Source organism: Carassius gibelio, chromosome B9 (assembly GCF_023724105.1).
Source record: "Carassius gibelio isolate Cgi1373 ecotype wild population from Czech Republic chromosome B9, carGib1.2-hapl.c, whole genome shotgun sequence".
Taxonomy (NCBI): Eukaryota; Metazoa; Chordata; class Actinopteri; order Cypriniformes; family Cyprinidae; genus Carassius; species Carassius gibelio.
In genome coordinates this window covers 6,809,525-6,833,069 of record NC_068404.1, presented here as the reverse complement: position 1 = coordinate 6,833,069, position 23,545 = coordinate 6,809,525, and the positions used below count along the sequence as shown (strand labels likewise).

General features: G+C 34.9%; 1 protein-coding gene and 1 pseudogene across 4 annotated transcripts in view; one reads left to right on the top strand and one right to left on the bottom strand.

Moving 5' to 3' along the window:
• The window catches only part of LOC127965131 (diacylglycerol kinase eta), a 73,578-nt gene extending 57,797 nt beyond the window's left edge, over nucleotides 1-15,781 (bottom strand). The window contains exons 1-2 of one of the 4 annotated variants that reach the window (XM_052565723.1): nucleotides 15,617-15,781; nucleotides 13,363-13,524 (exon numbers count right to left, since the gene is read on the bottom strand). In XM_052565723.1, the coding sequence (XP_052421683.1) occupies nucleotides 13,363-13,524; nucleotides 15,617-15,664 (210 nt within the window). In that variant the 5' untranslated portion in view covers nucleotides 15,665-15,781. Of the gene's footprint in view, nucleotides 1-13,362; nucleotides 13,844-15,616 lie in introns of those variants that run through there. The other 3 variants (XM_052565726.1, XM_052565722.1, XM_052565724.1) reach the window with 3 other exon arrangements.
• Nucleotides 15,782-16,442: 661 nt separating this feature from the next.
• The window catches only part of LOC127964328 (von Willebrand factor A domain-containing protein 8-like), a 43,954-nt pseudogene continuing 36,851 nt past the window's right edge, over nucleotides 16,443-23,545 (top strand).

Below are 23,545 nucleotides of genomic sequence, written 5' to 3'. Positions count from 1 at the left end.
CGTTTTATTAAAGTCCAAACATCAAAGGGTCATAATTTACTTTCATTATAAGATAAGACCAGTATCTGTTCTGCTTAGTGGTTTTTGGTTTTTGCGAGTAACTCATGACAGCATGTTCATTTCTAGTCGAAGTTTTTATGTTGAATATGTATTCCACTCACTCATGAAGTCACACCAGATGGATTTAATTTAATTTAAAGCCACTTTTCTCATAAGTCACTTTGGTAAGACCATGCATGCCAAGAATATGAATGTACGTAAACGCAAAGATGACTGCTTTTCCTTTTCTATGTCTCTAGCCATATCAGAAATGCATTTTTTTTTTTTATACACTACAGTTTGGGGTCAGTAAGGCTTTTTAAAGAAATGAATATTTTTTATTTAGAAATGATGCATTAAATTAATCAAAAAAGACTTTCAAAATTATACAAAAATTATCTCAAATGAATGCCTTTTAAACTTTCTAATCATCAAACTATGCTGAATAAATAAATAAATACAAACAAAAAAAAAATCACAGTTTCCACACAAATAATATGCAGAAAAACTGTTTTCATCATTAATTTTTTTTTTAAATGTTTCTTGAGCCACAAACATGCATATTAAAATGATTTCTGAAGGATCATGTGACTCTAAAGACTGGAGCAATGATGCTGAAAACACAGCTTTGCCATCACATGAATAAATTACAGTTACAGTTATTTTAAATTGCAATAATGTTTCTCAATATTTGCTGTTTTTGTGATCAGATAAATGCCGCTTTTAAATGCAAGATTTTCTTTCAATATTTTTTTTTTTTTTCATTGTACATAGTAGTGTTGGTACATTTGTTGGGTGTCTGTTCTGCATAAGTAAATGAAAATGTTACTGCTTTAACGTTCCTCTTTTGTTTGTGTTTTTTAGGCCAGTATAGTTCCCTTTTCTTGTCTTCAGTTCCCTTCCTGTTGCCAAGTGGGCTAAGAAGTGATCTATTAATAGACTGTTTCTTCACTAAACTGTAAGAGGGAGAACGGCTCAGTGCCAGACATACATGACTAACCCCACTGCGGTACACTGTACACCCACACCTCTCTCATCATCACGGACACACACTCTCTCACAGACACCAGTAAGCAACTCAAGCACGACTCACTGTAACCACACACACACCAGACTGACACACACATGCACACAACAGAAGCTCGATCAATGATGGCTGCTTCTCTTCTGAGAGGACACCACCAGCGTTTCTTCAGAAAGTGAGTGATATAACAGAAGGACATCCTGTGAATGAGGATATCCAGCCTCAGTGTTTCGCTGTCTGGCACATGTCTACAGTGTTTGAACCACACACACACATGCTTGCCTGTGCAGTATGAGAAAGCAGGTTCGCTGCAAACCCCAGAAATTAAATACACTACTGGAAACTAAGCCTGAGGGTTTTTTTTAATTATTATTCCTTTTTGCCGACTTTTGGACAGTGTTATTTTAATTTCAGTTTAATGTTTTGTAAATGTTTTGTGTAAATCTTTTTTTTTTTTTTTGTCTCTTAAAATTCTGTTTGAAAATAATTTTCTGTTTATTTACATTCGTTACTTATTTCTATTTATTTATTTCAGTTTTAGCTTCAGTAATGTTAGAACTTCAACTTAAACATTTATTGACTATTTATATGGTTTAAGAAAGATCTAAATTTAATTTCAGCTTTATTTAAATTAACAAAAATAAAACACTGTGGTGGAAATTATATTTTAAACAATTCTTTTAAATGGCTGTCTCTTTTTTCTTGAAAGGGATAATTTTTACAGTTAGCATAGGGATCATTTTACACATAATTATTTTTTATGTTTTTTTTCATAATTTGATGAAGTGACAGCTTGACTGAAAATGGTACACAATAAAAGACTCCATTTACAAATGATATTTACCTTCACTGAATCATTTTTTTTTTTCATCACATATGTGTCATCTAAAGCTCTTTCGGTTCACCTGGTAAACTACGCTAACCCTTTTTTTTTTTTTTTTTTTTTTTTGACGAAATTGTTGTTTGTGTTAGAAATGATGCCCACAACTGTTAGACAGTTTTATTTTCAAGTAATTTTTAAACAATAAGTATTGGCCAAATTTTTTTATGTTTTTTATTTATTTAAGAATGATCATTTATATGTGAAAAGTTGAAATCATAATTTTATGCCAACCCCTGTGATATAAAATTGCCTGTGGTTGAAGAAACATCCAATTGTTTATTCAACTAAATCTAATTTAAGGCCATATTTTAAAATTGTATAATACTGTATTATAATTTATGAAATGCTGAGTGGCCTCTAAGTGAATGGCATTTTGTTCTCTTCCTGAAGTGCATCTGGGTCAGTGCTGGAGGAGAAACACTTCACCTCTCTTGCAGGGTGCACTGACCTTGTAAAAAGACGCTTTCAGCAACATGTGTTCTTTCAGTGGGGCTTCAAATGAACTGAGCAACCCCTCCAAACATCCACAAGTCGAATAATTCAAGGCCACAAACACATTCGCTTCTTCAGCATCCCTTCAAGGCCAGTAAAGGAAAAGTTTAAAGCTGCTTTCTAACTGGATCAAACTAGCCGCAATAAGCAAGTCTGAGAGTGAAACCCCTGCATGACACAATTACAGCCAATCGCAACAAAACTATATACTAATATAGAGAAGTACCTACTGTATAAAATTTCACTTTAGTTGAGGTTACCCAAAGTGATGCCACAGAAAGTTAACTCTAATTTACTGTACATGGAAGAAATAGCTTTTATTTGGTTAGGACACCTGATGATTTTCTGTGATAGCTTGCTTCAAATCGAAACGCTTCTCTGCAATTTCTTTGAGGTGTATTTCAGTGTCTTGGAAAATATATTTTTAAAGAGTAGCTCACTCGAAAAGGTAAATTTCCTGACATTTTACTCGCCCCCAGGCTTAGATGTATTGGTCTTTCTTTCATTTCTGTGCCATTAGAATCAATTAACACAACTGAAAAATTCGTGTTTGATTAATAAATATGTTTTAATGGCAGATAAAACGCCAATATAGGCCCATATGACTATCTACTATCACACTATTTAATATAAAGATAGAAAGTGACACCGTTATAAAATTTCTGCAATAAAGTTTATATTTATTTTACAGCATAAATAAATTCAGCCGACCACTAAAAATAATAACGGATAGCTCTACGCCAAAAGTCACGACATCGGTTGAGTCGATGTTTGGCTGCATCAAGCAGGTTGTGATGATCAAACAAACAGAACAATGTTTTGATATCATCCAAAACCCCCACAGTGTTTATACTTTTGGAGGAATCAACCTACAAATTGTTTATTCAATGGCGAACAAGTATTTTAACACATCACCTTTATTCTGTTTGAACTGTCAGTCAGTGCCAGACATAACAATACTGATTATGTTTAATACTGTGCAAAGTCATGTAAACGTGTCCAACCCTGTTTTTATTGGTGAAGAGTCACAATGAAAGAGAAGGGAGAGCTATATTATTTTCAAAACAACATTGTGGTGGCAAAACAAAGTCACTATTCTTTCGATTATTGGTTCCACTAGTGCCACAGAAATCACAAACTTTAAAAAGAAAAAAAATGACATGTTTAATGATTTAAAAAAATTACATGAATACTTTATTTGTATTATTTATTTATTTATTTTTAACAGAAATAAGCTTGAACTGAGACACTACGCTAAGATCCCTAGTGCTATGTTTGCCAGGAATAACTGTCATTAAACCAACTGCTCTTAAAATAATCATCACTCTTTACGTCTGGAACATTTTTATAGTTCCCGGTACAAAGTAGTTTTCAATCCACAATTAGAGTAGCAGACAAAGTGTGACTGAGCGTTAGTTTATATGAAAAGTGTCAGCTGAGTAAATGTGCATTTATAAAACAGATATTTCTGACTCTATTTTGATGAGTGTTCAAACTCATGTAGATAAACACTTTTGTGAGCACATATTCGGAATAATGCGTTTACTAAGTTTACAGTTACCAAGTAGCACTGTAAACAGACTACAGTTCAACTAATGATTTACATTACTTGGCAGAAGAACAGTTCATTTTGGTTATTTATATTAATAAATGTAAGTATTTGTAATTTAGAGTCTGTTGCTGTCATTTTATAATAGCAATAAGCCACTTCTGGGCCGTGTATTACAGTGTGCGTTTAAGCTCTATTCATATAACTTCCGAACCGAAACTTCTGATTCTCTTTTTCTCTTTAAGTCACATCAAATACTGGCATTAAAAGAATCGAGGTTCAGTCTCTCTTCTGTTCATGAATGCGTCAGGTTTTGGCCACTTTGGTGAGATTCATCATTTCTCTAGACAGAACATAAGACCTGTGGGGCATTTTGAGGCAAAGCCGCCAGGAAGCTGGGCTTTGATGGGCACACAGCTTTTCACTGCTCACATATTTTTATGGATTTATATTTAAAGACAGCATTTTTTTTTTTTTTTGTTAAAATTAGCTGTAACTATATAAAAAAAACACTACATCTGCATCAATTTCAGATGAAGATATTAAAAGCTTCAAATTCTAAACTAAACTTTGAGAACTTTAAATAAAAAAAACTGTACATTTAGTCTGTTATACAAGCTTTTTATGTTCCCTTGTATTTCACACTGACATACAGTCACTGTATATTTTATGGTACAAGACTTATATTATTATATTATATTATATGGTACAAAATACTTAAAGATTCTTGAAGATTTTTCTCCTTTTGTGTTTCAAAGAAAATTGATTGCTTTAGAAAGTCACGAGGGTAAATACATAATAAAAGAATATACACTTTTTGGCGAACTTTCCCTATTGGTAAGTGACAAAAGCAGCACATTTCAATACAAAACAAGACAAATCTGTCATTTAAAAAATACCCTGGGGCCTTAATGATTAAGAAACAGAAGTATCCTCTGTGACTCTTCTATATGTGTGAATAGCACACCGAGTTACCACGGACACACCGCTCCATACTGAAAGTTAAAAATACCACTTTCACAGAAACTTTGTTGCACAGCTTAAACTGGTCCAGCAATTACACCTTGTCAGTTGTTGGCACATAATTTTCTCATCTCTAACGACACCGAGTCATTGTATACAGAGGAGGCAGAGCACAAGGTAACAATTACACTGGTCAGGACGGTCAGGCGCGAGGAGGGGAAGCGGCTGACAGAAAGTGAAACGCTGCTATACAGTCAGCAGGAGATGGGGAGGAGGGGACCATCATTAAAACCCGGTTTCAAAGCTGTCCAGACCCCCCACACCCTCCCCGGCTTCTTTACAGACAGCTAATGATCGTGAATGCCACCCCGTTTCCTCCGAACAAACGTTTTTGGAGTCTCTGCGGACCGACGTGCGATTGGCCTACAAGTACCCCCATTATAAGTGTCTATTGAAAGAATGAATGCTGGGTATGATGGGCCTAGTGAGGGGTCATTGAGAAAACAAACCAGTCAATCAGTCACTGTTAATCAAGATCATCTGAGACGGGGAATCTACAAAACAAGAGCCAATTACGAAGAGAATGCGAATTAGAGCGTAATGAGCTGAAGAATATTGCCTGTCTTTAGTCTCCTCCAAGGGTTATTGATTCATGATTCTTCACTCATAGGCGTCTTGTGGAAACGGGAATGATACATATGCATGGAATGTCAATGCCAAACAAGAGCTTTTGTCCCATGCACAATGGTGTTCAGGGTCACAGGGTTTCAGAGGGTTCGTGGTCCGAGCTAGAGTTATATCGGCCACGTTCATGCTGAAGATGAATATGGCTGTCACTTCTCTACTGAAATGCACAGTTTGGTTATTTATGGGAGAAATAACTACACTTTACAAGCACTGAAAGTGATGAAGGCAAATATGGTAAATGCTGATGAACATGCTAAGTGTATTTGCTAAATGTAAATGCATCTATGATAAACGAAAATATACTTTAATGCATTTTCATTCTTTTGAAACTTGTATATTTGTAAATGTATATATTTATAATCAAGTACATTATATGTGCTTTACTATGTTTGTCAGCACATGAAAATAATTGTACTTCTTTAAAGCCCGACAAAAGATTATTAAAACATTATGGTTTAAAAATGTATTTTAAAACTTGAATTTTGACAGGATTGCAGTGATAATTTGACTAATGGTTTTGATAATCATTTTTGGTGTTGATAATTAATTTTATCAATTTATCGAAATGAAAACAATCTTATGTAGGTTATGCAACTTAAGTAATTTAATGAAATGCATTGTTCTGAATGTTTTAGAGGTAAAATTAGCTGTCAACATTTAGATTATCTATATTCAATATATAAAAAAGTGTGCATTTATATAAATTTTTTTTATCTATATGAAAAATGCACATTTTGGCAAGTCTGTCAGATTTCAGTCTAACTGAAGCGAGTGCTGCCAGAACTCACTACAAACATGAGCAACACGGTTTGACAAACAAGCCCAAAATAAGCCACTTGACTCATCACAACAAGCCAGAATAGCCGATTGTACTCAAAAAAAGGGAAGCAAAAAAATGTGACCCGGATATATCTACATTTACAAGCAACTTTGCAGAAAATTAATTTACGGTATTCACTCCCACATCTGAACACGGATCTCACTCCTGAAAATGTGTGGCCATTGCTATAAAGTACAGCTCAACAATTAAATATGTTGTACACAACCAAAGGTTAGCAAACCCTTTTATGGGATATTTTATGCATTTTACTACAAAGAAAATCTCCTATAATGTAGGGCACTATGATCTCCGTGATGTGGAAAATGTGGAAAATGTGGACAGAATTGTGGAATCCAGTCATAAAAATTAAATTAAAAGTATAACATTAAATGTCACGGAATACAAAGATCTTCATGAAAACCTTTCAAAATAATGTAATTGTAAAGTAAAGAAGTACTTGTGAAAGAAATATATTACATATTGTAAGGTAGAATGTATAAATCTCGATGTAATAGTAATAAAATTACAATTATATAACTTTATTTTTAAGGAATACCACATAATTTTTCTTCCATTTTTTAAACACTAAAACTCTACTGTGCAGCACTTTCTATGCAAAAAAAGGAACTGCAAAATTTTCATTTTATTGTATTGAATGCCAGCTTTTATTTTGATCAAATCTACATTAAATAAAAAACTAATAATAATAAATAGTTGTAAATTTTAGATAACAGATAACAGTATTTCTGTGGGAAAAAGTTAAAGTTATATGCATTCAGCTGATTAGACATGCCTGTTGATTATTAAAATGTAATCAAACAATTACAATGTAATTCAGAAATATGTAAATGGAAAATGTGGAATTTGGGAAAAATCTGAATTTGATGGGGCCCTAAAAAGAAAAAGAAAAAAAGAAATTGATGTGACATTCAGCCAAGTATGGTGACCCATATTCAGTATTCATGCTCTGCATTTAACCCATCCAAAGCACGCACACACACAGAGCAGTGAACACACACACTTTTATTTATGCTGCGGTGCCCGGGGAGCAGTTGGGGGTTCGATGCCTAGCTCAAGGGCACCTAAGTCGTGGTATTGCCAGCCCGAGATTTGAACCCACAACCCTAGGGGTTAGCAGTCAACGACTTCCCCATAACTTAACAACTTAAAAATAGTTGTTCAATTGTACAACTTTCATTATAATTAAAATAATAAACTAGAAATGCTTTTTAATGACTACAATTTAATAGATCTATTATGGGAAAAAAATGGAATCTAGAAATTACATTTGGAAATTTTTAATGGGGGATTTAATGAACAAGATTTAATGGGGGTCCAATAATGTTCCATTTAATAACCATTTCCCACCTTCTCTGTGCTACTTAGTATTAAACACTGATTTGACATTATCTATGCACAATGTGCCAAATCTTTATTACCAATAGCAAGGACACAGGTACAGGTCTCTATAGCAGGCCACAGCCAGCATTTAAGGGATTGACCATGGGGTGAGTGTATGCTACACGCCTGTGGCAAATCCCATCCTGCAGCTCCACAATTGAATCAGCAGTGCCTCTCATTCATGCATTAGTGCACAGGACACAGGATACAGAACTCAGCAGACTCTCTTAACTCAATAAGAGAACTTGTCAGACATAAGGACAGATTTTATCATGGATTTCCCCTCGTCTATCTATGCACCTGGATCTCAGCTTCCACATGTTCAGCCTCTCCTGGTAAAGAGAGCCCTAACATTGCCAGATCTGATTCTTCTTCTGAAAAATAGACATTTATGTATTTGTTAGAAACCCATTTGTTTTGCATTGCATTATTACATTGAGAAGCTATTCATATTTTACTGCATTTTAATTAAAATATACTTTATTTAAACAAAACTCTGTTGCGTGTATTGATAAAGATGTTCTGTCTCATAAACAAACAATGTGAACAATGAGTAATCTTTATGTAGAAATTAACCAGTTCAACTGGTTTAACCAAATCCATTTCAACTGAAAAATCAAGAGCTCTCGATTCTACAAGTCTTATGATAAACAGCAATTAAATAATAAATCATCCATTTAAAAAAATGATTTGTTCATTTACCGAGATTAAATCACTGTGAGATGAAGTTATGATGGATATGAAGGTCATCTGCCTACGCATCACTTGAACTCTAAACACAATCTCTGATCTATTCTTCTAACTGCACTATTAAATTCATCTAATTATCATCAATTACATCAGCCCAGATAAGACAGGAAGACAGATACAGTGATGTAGTCTAATAATGATGAAAAACAGGAGAATCCAGATGATTTCACAGGAATGCCGTGAAAGGAACAAGTAAGATCCTCATCTCTATTGTAATAATATTTCACAATATTTATCTTTTGACTGTATTCCGAACTGTCGTCACTTTGAACCCTCCAATATTTGACCACCAAACCAATAAAACAATTCCAAATCAGTTTACATCATTTCCTGCTACATCCTCAGTTTCACTTGGAGATCCCATTGTATCACATTAAGTGTGTTTCATGTAGTCTGTAAACTTCATAGCTCATAAGAAGCTTCATCGGGCCAGGCAGCTGTGGTCTCCTGGTGTTGGCATGTGTATGGAGATATGAGAGAGAGAGTATTCCCTCTCTATTGATGTCTGTTGGGGGCGGGAGGATCAGAAGCTCTTCTAGTACACTTGAGCTCTCCCACTTAATTACAAGGCATCAGCCAACAGAGCTTCAGTCAGATCTGTACAAGAAACACAGACCCCAGCTGTGCTCATCATATCAATGCACTCCTGTTTTTTTTTTTGTTTTTTTTTGGGGGGGTATTCTTCTTAAAACTGTTATATTTATTTATATTTAGCTGCATATTATACTGTGTCAAATTAATAATTAATAAATATTGCATTTTGAAACTGCTTATACACACACACACACACATATATATATATATATATATATATATATATATATATATATATATATATACACATATATGTGTGTGTGTATAATCGCATAATAATAAGTAACTAATCTTTTCGCTGCATTCCTGTTTTCTAAAATGCACTGTGTATTGTTCACAGTTCTAAGTTTAAAACCGTATATATTTGAAAAAATGATATATATTATACACGATACATTTCATATTACACACACATTATATCAAATATTTATATTAGCATGTGTCAAATAAGCATTACAGCCTAAATATTGCTTTGTGAAACAGATTATATAGCCTATATATGTCAGGGGTGCACTTCTGAGAGGAGTGCGGAGCGAGGAACGAAGGAGACGAGGAGTACATCAATCGAGAGGATTTTAATGACATCAAGGAGCAAAGGAAAACTTACATAGCACAGGTTTACTAAGAACAGAGGAACACTGTTTAAATAATCAGTTATATTATATATTATTCACAAATTATAGAAATAATGTCAGCCAGCAAGGCTAGATTTTTTTTCTCTTTTTCTTAAAAAAATAAAAAATAAAAAATAAAAATAAAAAAAAAATATATATATATATAGATAGATAGGTAGATAGATAGATAATATACAATTAACATTGCTAATTATAAGTACATTTTAGGATTATATTATATTATATTATATTATATTATATTATATTATATTATATTATATTATATTATATTATATTATATTATGTTATATTATATTATATTATAAAGGATCTTGATATTATTTTTCATGTTGTACAATTTATAAAATCAGGAATACTGTGAATTTGTAAAACTGAATTCACACATAGGAAGACTTGCTAGAGAAACAGGAGGAGTGATGTTGCTACGGAAACTAAGCCCACAAATGAACAAGACACAAAACAGCACTGATTTTTTTTTCTTCCTTTTGTTTTTACTTTTGAAAAAAACAACAACACACGTTTATTTGGATATCATGCCCTGACGTGTTACTCGAAGCCAAAGCTGCCACACATAGCACTCCCTGCTCCCTCAATTAGCTCAGTGAAGATTGGGTGGATATTTACTATGGCCCAGAAAAATGTCAGTCAAACAGTAGAAGATCCACAGCATATGGAGCGATCAGGAGGACGCACAGGACAGTCTGTGAAGAGCCCATATTAAGCAAACAATGATTTGGGACAGCATTGAGACATGCTCCATTACACCTGATCTGCACACATCACAGCCCACTGACCAACACGACAACACAGCACCTTCCATCCCCAGCTCACGAGTGCTCACGCTCACCCTCAGCTCGCCTGAACACAGATGGTCTGAACATTAGCTGCTCTCCACAGAGTTACCAGGGCAATGGGAGGCACATGAGCCGTCTAATATAAACACACATGCACTGGAGAATAACTCTTGAAAAACAAATGCACTTCCTCAGCGCTCTGATTATTCTAGTCTGCTGAGAAAGACAAATACTTACTCCACAAAAACTCCATGCAGGCGTCTAAAACAGGTTATTTCTAGCGTTTGACTGATATGTGTTTTGTTGTTTTCTGCACATTTTAGAGTGGGCTTTTATTGTGTCTAGTCTAAGACACACCTGTGCAATAATCATGCTGTCTAATCAGCATCTTGATATGCCACACCTGTGAGGTGGATGGATTATCTCAGAAAAGCAGAAGTGCTCACTAACACAGATTTAGACAGATTTGTGAACGATATTTGAGAGAAATAGGCCTTTTGTGTACTTAGAAAAAGTCTTAAGATTTTTTAGTTCAGCTTATGAAAAATGGGGGCAAAAACTAAATTGTTGCGTTTATAATTTTGTTAAGTGTAATATAATATTTAATAACATAATAATATATATAGTTTATCCCCCACCGGTCAAAAGTTTGTAATAATTAAAATGTTCAAATATATAGTGATATTTATTTTTTTATTTTTTTAAAGTAAGTTGAAAGACGTTCCTTAAGCTCGCCAATGCTACATATGTTTGATTAAAAAAGAAAAACAGTAAATACAGTAAAACCATCAAATTTTAATAAAATCTATTTTTACTGTAATATATTTTTTAAATGTAATTCATTCCTGTGACTCTGAAGCTGAATTTTCAGAAGCCATTACTCCAGTCTTCCAATATTAAAAACAAAAATACATTTTAATTGAAATTGTAACAATGTGAATGTCATTACTGTTTTGATGAATTTAATAGGCTTACATTTTTTTTTTTTTGCAAATGTTTAGATCACTTTAAACACACCTAACTCAAAAAATAAACATAAAAAATAAATAAACTTGTTCAGCAACGATCTCAAACAAGTCAATCAATGCATGTCACAATTGCTATACTTTTATCAAATAAAAAAAAAAAAATTAAAATCCTAGAGTGGAAATGTGTAGTAGCATTCATCAATAACTCTACATTGACTGATGAGAGGAGAAGTGATGTTTCTGAATGATTCTTGTTGAAGGAGGCTTTATTTACACATGTGGGGTGGTTTAGCATTACAAAAGATCCGCCCCTTCCACATCCAGAACAGCCAGTCTCTAAATATAGCCTCCTAAATAATGTAGGGGGTGGAGAGCAGCACTCAATAATTAAGTGGATTTGTTCTGGTCAGAAAAGAGGAACTTTATTGTGTCACGTCTAAAGTGGGGCAAGACTGCTGAGGTGTCGTCTTTCCAAACAGGAGAGCAGAATCAAGAACTTTCAATTACCATTCATCAAATTACCCATCAAAGGCCATGATAGCATTGAATGGGTTTATGAGGGCTTACAAGTATGTAAATATGTGATAATCAGTCTTCATTCAGACACAAAGGAGCATACCTTTAAATAAATTAAGATCAATGAGTTAAAATATGTGTGTGTGTGTGTGTGTGTGTGTGTGTGTGTGTGTGTGTGTGTGTGTGTGTGTGTGTGTGTGTGTGTGTGTGTGTGTGTGTGTGTGTGTGTGTGTGTGAAAAGGTCAACAAATCATTTTGCACTGAATTCAGTGAACAGGCAAAAGAGTGTTATTGTCCAAAAGCAGAGGATGCCTTCAACCAAGGATCAGCAGACCGATATTTTCTTTAAAAATACAATATTTTATTATACTAAACTTATGTCTCAATGTCACACATGTATGATTTAAGGTAAAAATGTAATGTACTCTTAAAAATAAAGGTGCTTAAAAGACTATACACAGCTATGCCATAGAATAACCATTTTTCAGTCAAAGGTTCTTTAAAGATTAATCTCTTTCTTACCTTTATAAAATCTGAATAACCTTCTTTCACCACAAAAAAAAAAACTTTTGTGAAAGAGAAAGGTTCTTGAGATGTTAAGGGTGCTTTATGGAAACATTTAGACAAAAAAAGGTTCTTCTATGGCATTGTAAAGCACCTTTATTTTGACACAATCACATGCAAAATCCAGAGAAAAGTGTTTGAATTTAAGTTACTATTTAATATACTAATATGATCTTAGGCCTATTATATTACGTATTATTTCACAATAATTATTAATATGATACTAATATACATTTTATGCCATTAAAATTATTAGTGACTAACTAAACCAAAAGATTAATGGTGCATTATGAAAACAAAATTACTAAATGTAAAGAAAAGAAAAGAAAAGAAAAGAAAAGAAAAGCCTATCCATAATCTTGAAACAGTTCTTTCAACAAGTGGTCATGACTGTATATCAACAGGTTGAAGGCTCTGTAAAGTCGAGCACTGCTGACTGAACTGCATTAATGCATGCTCAATATAAGAGATGAATTATGGCACGAGCGATGCAACATTCCTGATCAATCTGCAATCATTCCAGATGTGTGAAGCTGGAAAAGCGAAAAGCTCAATGTTAAACGAGCTCATGGATGTCTCCCATGTGCTACAGTAGCACCATCCGCTGCTTACCGGCCTGGACACGAACAGCAAAACACACACACACACAGCACTGGCTTCAGATATGAAACAACATGTCTTACCTTGCTTCGTATCTGCCCGGAGGTTGACACTTTCCTGATGAGTTTCTGCGGCCCTTCCTGCTCTCCCTCGCTGTCGGATGACTCGTCCAGCACCGGCCCGGAGACCCCGACAGCCCCCGAGGCGGGGAGCCCCGAGGCGGACGCCGCTGGTTTCTCCGGCTCCTGCGGGGAAGAAGCACAGGGCTCGGGGTTATGAAGGCGCCCAGCCGCTCCCTTCCTCTCCGCCGGGATGCGGGAGCTGGACAGCGGCTGGAAAGCGGTTCTCTTGGCCGTCATGCTTTTGCGTTTCCTGCGCGTCTCCAGACATTCGCTCAGTGCGCTTTTGTCAGTGAGCTGCTTTGAAACTTTCCCAGCCGGCCAGTGTTCATGTTCGTGTCTGAACACGGCTGCTGAGCTGCAGCAGGGCTGAGGAGATCACTGTAGCAAACCCTAGCGGCGGACGCGCACCTCACAAACTATGGCGAGGACACAGCAACAGATGTTTCTCCTGTAACATTATAGCCGACTACAAACCCACAGCCTCAGAGCTGCCAGACAGACTGCGTTCTGGACATTGTTGGCGCGTCCCGAACAAAAAGTGCTGTGAGGGGGGCAGATTCTACCACAATGACATTAAACTACTAGATCGAGGGGGGCTGGGTACCGCTTTTACAAAAATACAGTTTGTGTCCCTGGAGCACAAAACCAGTCATAAGCACGGGGATATTTGGAGCATAGCTGTGTGGATCAAAATCATCGATTTTTCTTGTATGCCAAAAATCATCATGTTATAAAGGTCATGTTCCATGAAGATAAATGGTAAAAAAAAAAAAAAAAAAGATTGGAAATGTCCTAACAAAAATATATCAAATCTTAATTTTTGGTTAGTAAAATGTATTGCTAAGAACTTAATTTGGACAAATTTAAAGATGATTTTCTCAATATTTTGATGTATTATTATTCTTATTATTATTTTACAGATTCCAGATATATAAATATTTGTATCTAAGCCAAATACCCTAACAAAATATACATTAATGAAAAGCTATTTATTCTGCTTTCGGATGATTAAAATAAAAACTGGTTTTATGGTCCAGGATCACTGCATAAACAATCAGCCTAGTAGTTATATTTATTTACATATACTTTTATTTTGTAAATACTGCATATATATATATATATATATATATATATATATATATATATATATATATATATATATATATATATGCAGTATTTACAAAATAAAAGTTAGATTAGGCCTAAACTATACAAGCAGAAATCCCGTTCGCGTGAGACGGTAACCATAGCAACAGGATGTGTATTAACACTACACCCACATCACAAAACATAATTACCGTGAGTATTTCTCTCTTTATTACACATTTACATGTCACTACTCGCTAGTATATCAACAAAAACGTTTTGTATAAAACCAGACTGTTGAGCTTCAAGTGGAGGCCAAATATTTTTTGGTTATACGATGCTTGTCAGAGACGATCCTCCTCAGAGATTCATTTTCAAGCTAATAGTTTCACTTCAGATGATTTCTCTTACTGTCATGTTGATACATTATACATTTATTCACGATACCACACATAACAGCCTTAAGTGAGTAGCTAACAGTTTTTTAAATAATCTGCAAAATGTGTTTGTGATGGTTTGTGAATTCAAACAGTTGAAATAAACACAAACCCTATTGATTTTAAAGCCTAGATCATCCGTCCAAATATTCTTTTCATTCACAGGTGTATTTAATAAACATGTCGCAAAAGAGCCTTCCTAGATCGAAATGCGGATCTAAACAGCACCAAACACATTAACAACATTTATTTACTTCCATTTCACCCTCTATTTGAAAATGGGTCACTGCACATTTCCTCTCATTCAGTTGTAACTTTAAATAGCTCAGAAAAGCTAACAGCGGAATGCCACCAAGAATAACTGCGGCTTGATTATGTTTCCCACTGTGTATTTAAAACAAATCACTATACTACTTTGTTCATTGTTCAGTTCGATTCTGATTCTACTTATAGCTAATGTCTAAATCAATCCCGTCCAGAAGTTCCCCAGTTTGTAGCGGAATGCGAACTCGTCTAATGATCGAATAGCTCAACACAAGGAAGAACTGAAGAAGGGAAGAAACCATCGCGATAAGACACGATCAAAGATCAAGTGCGTACTAACATCATGTTAGAATCTATCAGCACGTATGCGCGGATATAAAGCACCTATGTGATGTGTATCTGAACGGATAACGTGCAGCAGTACTGACCAGTTCTTCCCAGGCTGGGCTGCGAGTGTATTGGCAATCATCTTCCATAGTCTCCCACAGTCCTGAGCTCGAGATCTCTCCGCGCGCACACGCTTCAGCACTGATCAAGCGCTGCTTTCACTCGTGGCTCGAGTCTGTTATTTCCCTTTCTCCACTCCTCCCCGCTCACTCAGGGTCTCCCACAGGCTGAGCCTCCTTCTCTCCACGTGATAGATGTCAAATCCCTAGAAAAGGATTCGAAGCGCTGTGCGTGACGTCAGGGAACCTGCTTTCTACACATTATCCACTGATCTATATGATAAAGACTCATATACAGATCAGTGACATTATCCCATATTTTAAAGACTGAGAAACAATAAACCATCACTAGAAAAGCACGCGTTTATGTTTGTTTGGAAAGACATGTTAATTTATATGACGTCACTTTACATACAGATTTTAAATAAAGCAACATACAAATAGTTTTGTTTTATGTGATCAAGGATTGCACGATTTCGTATATATTTATAACATTATGCATTAGCTCATAGAGTCACTGACTTCATATATGAACACTGTAATAAAATCATTAAAGTGAGCTACTACAACGAGACGATATGTCTCATTATTCGTTTTTATTTATTTATTTATTTATTTATATTCCAAATAGTCTGCCACTTACAACCAAACTACATTACGAAAAAACCCCTAACTTCAACAGAACTTTTTTTGAGTTATTCCTGATAATCCGCGCTTCTGGAAAGATCTTGTAAGTTTGTTTCCCGTGGAGCCGTTACAATCTTATTACTCGGAACTCACGAAGCAGCAGCCCGTTCCACACGGAAGATGTGGTAAATGGACGGGTTCTGTCCATCGCCTAAATGCTTCCTTCTAGAGCTGTCCAGTGTGTATCCACTGCTGGTGTAAACACTTATGATGCGAGCATGGCGACAGTGGACATATTATATTGTAGCCGATATATTTGAAGTTTAACAGCACTTTTCAAAGGTTCAGGATGCAATCGCGTATGTTATTCAAAGGCACAGCGGCCACTGTTGCTGCGAGAAGGATTCGCCAAATTCTGGTCTCCTGATGTCAGGAGAAGAGCTCAGACTCCTCATCACCTCGTCAGGTGCTGACTGAGTCAAAGATAAACACTGGACATCATATTCTTGCCTTTATAGATTGTTATTAAGCAGGTTTAGAGATTAACCCGTCACTCAAAGTATTACATTATTAACTCACAGGTCAAAAATAGCCCACCAAGTTCCTTTTGTTTTGTATTCTGTCTTCAGATATGTTTATATGCGTCTTTGACGTTTCAGTAAATATTGACGTTTTAAAATAAATGCCTGCTCTGTTGACAAGGATGTTTGTAAATCGATACTCCGAATATGATATATGTTTGTTTATGTTACACTAGCTTTGTGCTGCTATTTAATTGATCCATTTTTTTATCCACAGGTGACACTGTAAAGATGGGCGAGATCTCATATGTGCTCAAGTCTCCCTGAAATCCAGAACTTGTGCCAGTAAATCATAGTATGTGTCAGTTTGTATAGTGTGGTTACTCTGCAGAAATGGTTCATAAATGTGACATTAGTTTTGAGATATTAGTTGTATTATTGCTTAACAATACAATCAAACAAAAATGTTGGATACAGGATAACATTTTAAATTAAATTAGAGATTTTATTAAAATTGTATTATAGCAAATACACAAAACAATCAATTAACGTGATTTAAATATCATAAATATTAATATATATAGCAGCCGGGAACAGATATAGCAATTGTTAACAATTCGCTTTTTGGATTTACATTACAGAACACCCACATATGGATTATTGCATTAATGGTTACTACATATAATAAAATATTAAGGACTAACACTTTTATTAAGCACATTCCTTAGAGACTTAAGAATGGCTTGTTTCCTGTTGAAACAGGAAGTTGGGCAGAAACATTATCAAGGGCATTATCAGAAAAAAAAAAAAAAAAAATTCTAGCCAATCGCATTCAGGGCATTTGACTGTTATTTTAGTATCATAAAGCATACAAATTTAGAATTTGTTAATATTTTATAAATTGCTTTTATTTGCATATTTTCAGTTTATATAACTTTCATTTTAGGGTCAGTTTTACTAAATGGGGCAAATTAGAGTGACCAATGCAATATACTTAACGCAGTGTAAAGTAGCATAGCCGCAAATGAAGAAAAAATGTATTAAAGAAGCCACAGTACGTTTAACGCCAAAAAGCGGTTTGCGCTGGTGCAAGGTGTTAGTAAAAATGGCACTAAGTTTTGTATATTAGTTTAAGTAGTTTTGTGCTTTTGTCATTTTATTAGGTTTTGATACTAAGTTTAGTACTTCAACTTAAAACTTATTTTATTTCAGTTAATCTTTTTTATTAAAGTTTTTAAGTATTTATATTTTATTTCTGCTATATTCCAATTAACAAAAATGATTTTGAAAAGTTCTAGTTTTAGTTAAAAACAATAACAATGCTAAAGATTTTATGAATATATTAAAGCACAATCGTTTTTTTTAGCACCTATCATACGTATAAGCTTTAAAATGCATTTATCCGTTTCATAATTATACATGATATTACATTTTTATGTTCTGCTCTTCATTATTCCGCCACAGACCAAGCAGGCATTATGCTGACTGAGTCAAAGATAAACACTGGACATCATATTCTTGCCTTTATAGATTGTTATTAAGCAGGTTTAGAGATTAACCCGTCACTCAAAGTATTACATTATTAACTCACAGGTCAAAAATAGCCCACCAAGTTCCTTTTGTTTTGTATTCTGTCTTCAGATATGTTTATATGCGTCTTTGACGTTTCAGTAAATATTGACGTTTTAAAATAAATGCCTGCTCTGTTGACAAGGATGTTTGTAAATCAATACTCCAAATATGATATATGTTTGTTTATGTTACACTAGCTTTGTGCTGCTATTTAATTGATCCATTTTTTTTCTCCACAGGTGACACTGTAAAGATGGGCGAGATCTCATATGTGCTCAAGTCTCCCTGAAATCCAGAACTTGTGCCAGTAAATCATAGTATGTGTCAGTTTGTATAGTGTGGTTACTCTGCAGAAATGGTTCATAAATGTGACATTAGTTTTGAGATATTAGTTGTATTATTGCTTAACAATACAATCAAACAAAAATGTTGGATACAGGATAACATTTTAAATTAAATTAGAGATTTTATTAAAATTGTATCATAGCAAATACACAAAACAATCAATTAACGTGATTTAAATATCATAAATATTAATATATATAGCAGCCGGGAACAGATATAGCAATTGTTATATTCGCTTTGGATAAAAGCGTCAGCTAAATGAATAAATGTAAATGTAATTTCAAGCATTATCACCCCACAATACTTGCTCAATTTCTGCAAAGTGAAACATGCAACTATATCCTTTACAGTCTTTCCTCTTTTAATTAATTTATTTTTCTTATTTGCTAGGAATTAACAAAGTGGGGAGTGGGGTATGTTGACCTCTCGAGAGATACTACTGAGACTGATCTCAAACATCGCAGAGAGATTCGGTCTGGAGCTGCCTTTTACGTAGACCAGGCAAGTAGAGGTCTTTCACCTTCCATTCTTCTACAAAAGCGACTTTGCAGTCTGTAAAATACGGTAGGCTATAGCTAATTATTTAGTGGACCTCCTATCACTTTAAGAACCACTGGCCTACACAGAAGAAAGCCCTGTCTAGGCTCTGTTCCAGTACGAGTTGTGTCGAGCTCTTCACCTGCAGCAGCGGAGGTCTATTATTCTGCTGTGTGACACTGCGGAAGAACTGATAACGGCACGGTTTGATTTTTGGCTGACCAATCAGCAGAAAGGGGCATTTAACTCCTGCGCAATTGTAGAAATCGAATATTGAAGCTGTTTATTCATTTTTCTATCCCAGAATGAAAAATTGAAATCTTGTTTCTAATTGGTCCTTTTTTTTTAAAAAAGAAAGAAAAATAGGCACTATTATTTGACTATTATATTATATCATATGATTACGGAGTGTCTATTTACGCTAAGTGCAAATAGCCCATCTTGTTGGCAGAGACAATTTACACTAGCTCCACCCACAAACGACAGGGCTAGTCAACACTATAAAAGACGCCAGACAACTGTCAGCTTCAGTGGCGTAGGTGGTAAAGTGTGTCTTTTTGATGCGATCAACCCAGGTTCAAATCTGCCTTTCAACAGACATTTTTCCCCCTCCTTTACAAATCTTATATCCCATCGTAAAAGCAATTTTCAATAAAAATGTGGAAAATAATAAAAAATGATCAATTAAATTATCAATTAAAATGATAATTTACACTATATTATATTATATTATATTATATTATATTATATTATATTATATTATATTATTATTATATTTATTGGGAACAAAACTGTCACCCAGGTCTACTTCAGCCATGGGGTGTCCTTCCTGTCACTAAAGAGGCCATCCTTTACTCAGTTTCATGGTTAATGGAGATTAATTCCAACAAGATCTGGGAAATCTTTCTCTTTTCATCCGAAGTCCATATGATCAGTTATATCCACTTATTCAGATTTGTCTTCCCAGGCATTTAATTATTAGCCACAGCTCCTCTGTTCTGCTCATATCTAATCGCACAGTGAGGAAATGGTGACATGTTACCCTGGAAACGGTCCCTGAGCCTGTGTAAATGGTATATGGGGTCATAACCTTTGCAATCAGAGTCATTAGGTCCAGAGCTCCTGATTCTAAAGCATTTTGATAATGAATTGTGCCTTAAGCAGATGGTGTATTGAATAGCTTTTGGCTTCGATTTAATGCACCAAGCTACCAATGCAATAAGTCCAAGCTTCTAGTGTTGAATCAGATTCCGTCACTTGTGCTTGTTTCAGCTGTGTGGAGTGATGGATAGGCAGCAGACGTGGATGTCTTGTTTTAAGGTGGGCTGCATGTGGGGGCTGGGTGTTAACTAGAGCAGCTCACGGCTCTCCTGGGTCCTGCGCTCATTTTTAGACCTATATAACAAGCTTTGTGTGTCAGGCATACCACTACCAGTTAACTAGCCTTTATGTGTGAATAGGAAACGGTTTAGCCTGAATGATCAAGTTTTCATAGAGGTTTTCTCTGCTCAAAAGTCGATAAGATAGTGTTTAATTTATGCAGTTAGCTACAAAAGGCCATTCTGTATTGAGAATGTAGGGCTGAAGAATGTTGTCTGCTCATTATTTACATTACAGAACACCCACATATGGATTATTGCATTAATGGTTACTACATATAATAAAATATTAAGGACTAACACTTTTATTAAGAACATTCCTTAGAGACTTAAGAATGGCTTGTTTCCTGTTGAAACAGGAAGTTGGGCAGAAACATTATCAAGGGCATTATCAGAAAAAAAAAAAAAAAATTCTAGCCAATCGCATTCAGGGCATTTGACTGTTATTTTAGTATCATAAAGCATACAAATTTAGAATTTGTTAATATTTTATAAATTGCTTTTATTTGCATATTTTCAGTTTATATAACTTTCATTTTAGGGTCAGTTTTACTAAATGGGGCAAATTAGAGTGACCAATGCAATATACTTAACGCAGTGTAAAGTAGCATAGCCGCAAATGAAGAAAAAGTGTATTAAAGAAGCCACAGTACGTTTAACGCCAAAAAGCGGTTTGCGCTGGTGCAAGGTGTTAGTAAAAATGGCACTAAGTTTTGTATATTAGTTTAAGTAGTTTTGTGCTTTTGTCATTTTATTAGGTTTTGATACTAAGTTTAGTACTTCAACTTAAAACTTATTTTATTTCAGTTAATCTTTTTTATTAAAGTTTTTAAGTATTTATATTTTATTTCTGCTATATTCCAATTAACAAAAATGATTTTGAAAAGTTCTAGTTTTAGGTAAAAACAATAACAATGCTAAAGATTTTATGAATATATTAAAGCACAATCGTTTTTTTTAGCACCTATCATACGTATAAGCTTTAAAATGCAACTATCCGTTTCATAATTATACATGATATTACATTTTTATGTTCTGCTCTTCATTATTCCGCCACAGACCAAGCAGGCATTATTGTGTAGGAAGTCAAGGGAAAGTTACTTGTGGTCAAAAAAACTCTTTCCTGTTTGGCTTTTCTTTGGCTTTTTCTTTTCTTTCCTTGTTGGGGTCAAGCAGGTCAAAAGGCATTTAGCTCAGCTATTTACAATTTGTCGTGTCATTGATAAACACACTGGTCTGAGGTTTTAACTAGTCTTTCTACTCTGCATCACAGGCATTTCTAGTAATTATGTGATTATGGTATTCAGATTGGATATGGGTCTTGAGCTAAATTTGGACCATCTGGCGACATATTTATAGGCCCTGTTCCCACACAATCAGCCATGTATTTACATGTTAACCTAATTATATAGCGACTAGTTTTGTGGTCATTCGAGTAGCCCAGAATTTCCTGCCTTTGACGTCAATGCTGTTTTATTCTTGTACACATGTGTGCATGGCTGCATCTTCATAACAGACAAGATTTAGAGATTCAGACCACAAATGGGGCAAGAGCTAAAAAAAGCAGTATGTGTCAAGAATAGAAGTGAACTGCTCTGTGAAGTGGGTAAAATGACAGATGAACACAGTACAGACAGGAAGTCCTCCTCAAGACAGAAAAGTGTCACATTCTAGATTCATTACATGTAAACTATTTTTTGTTGTTGTTATTTTGATGATGAAAGTAAAAAATCCAATATCTCAAAATATGAGAATATTTATTTTTGAGATTCATTAAATAACCATCCCTACAGTATAAATTCAAGTTTTTTTTTTTCTTTGAATCCACAATAATGGTCCAGAATAAGATAACTGACACCCTCCATAAAGAGGGTAAGTCACAGAAGGTCATTACTGAAATGGCTGGATGTTCACAGAGTGCTGTATCAAAGCATATTAAGTGCAAAGTTGACTGGAAGGAAGAAATTGGGTTGGAAAAGGTGCACATGCAACAGGGATGACCACAGGCTTAACAATACTGTCAAGCAAAGCCGGTTCAAACACTTGGGAGAGCTTCACAAGGAGTGGACTGAATCTGGAGTCAGTGCATCAAAAGTCATCACACTCAGACGTCTTCAGGAACAGGGCTACTAAGCCACAGAAACAACGTCAGAAGCATCTTACCTGGGCAGAGGATAAAAAGAATTGGACAATTGCTCAGTTATCCAAAGTCCTCTTTTCAGATGAAAGTAAATTAAGCATTTCATTTGGAAATCAAGGCCTGGAGTCTGGAGGAAGACTGGAGAGGAACAGCATCCAAGCTGTTTGAAGTCCAGTGTGAAGTTTCTGAAGTCAATGATAATTTGAATTGCTGTGATGTCTGCTGGTGTTGCTCCGTTGTGTTTTATCAAGTCCAAAGTCAATGCAGCCGTCTACCAGGAGATTTTGGAGCACTTTATGCTTCTATCTGCTGACAAGCTTTATGGAGATGCTAATTTCTAAAACATAATGTAAAATGTAATGTAAAACTGACATACTACAGCAAAAGATGGAAAGAACTGACTTAAAACCATTTTTATTGTTCTAATAAGTTTGGCCACCACTGTAAATATATATATAGTAAGAAATTATTATAATACAGATTATGCCAAACAACTCTTTTGCTAGTTATTCTCAAAAATGTAAGCCTTTCTTACCACAAAAAAAAAAAAAAATTAAAATCCAAAAACCCTTCTGCTGTAAACCTCATGCCAGCTGTGATATTTTGTGGCAAAAAGTTGCTTCTCAAATACTTCTTCAGAGTATTGTGCTCTAGAACAGTGACATGAAGGTTGTTGAACCAGAGAGTTAAACTGAGCTTGTGTCCCTGCCCTCATTCTGCATATTGTTGTCATCAAAGTCCTGTTCTAATAACCCATAACCCAGATATCATATTCAGAATCAGCTCACTT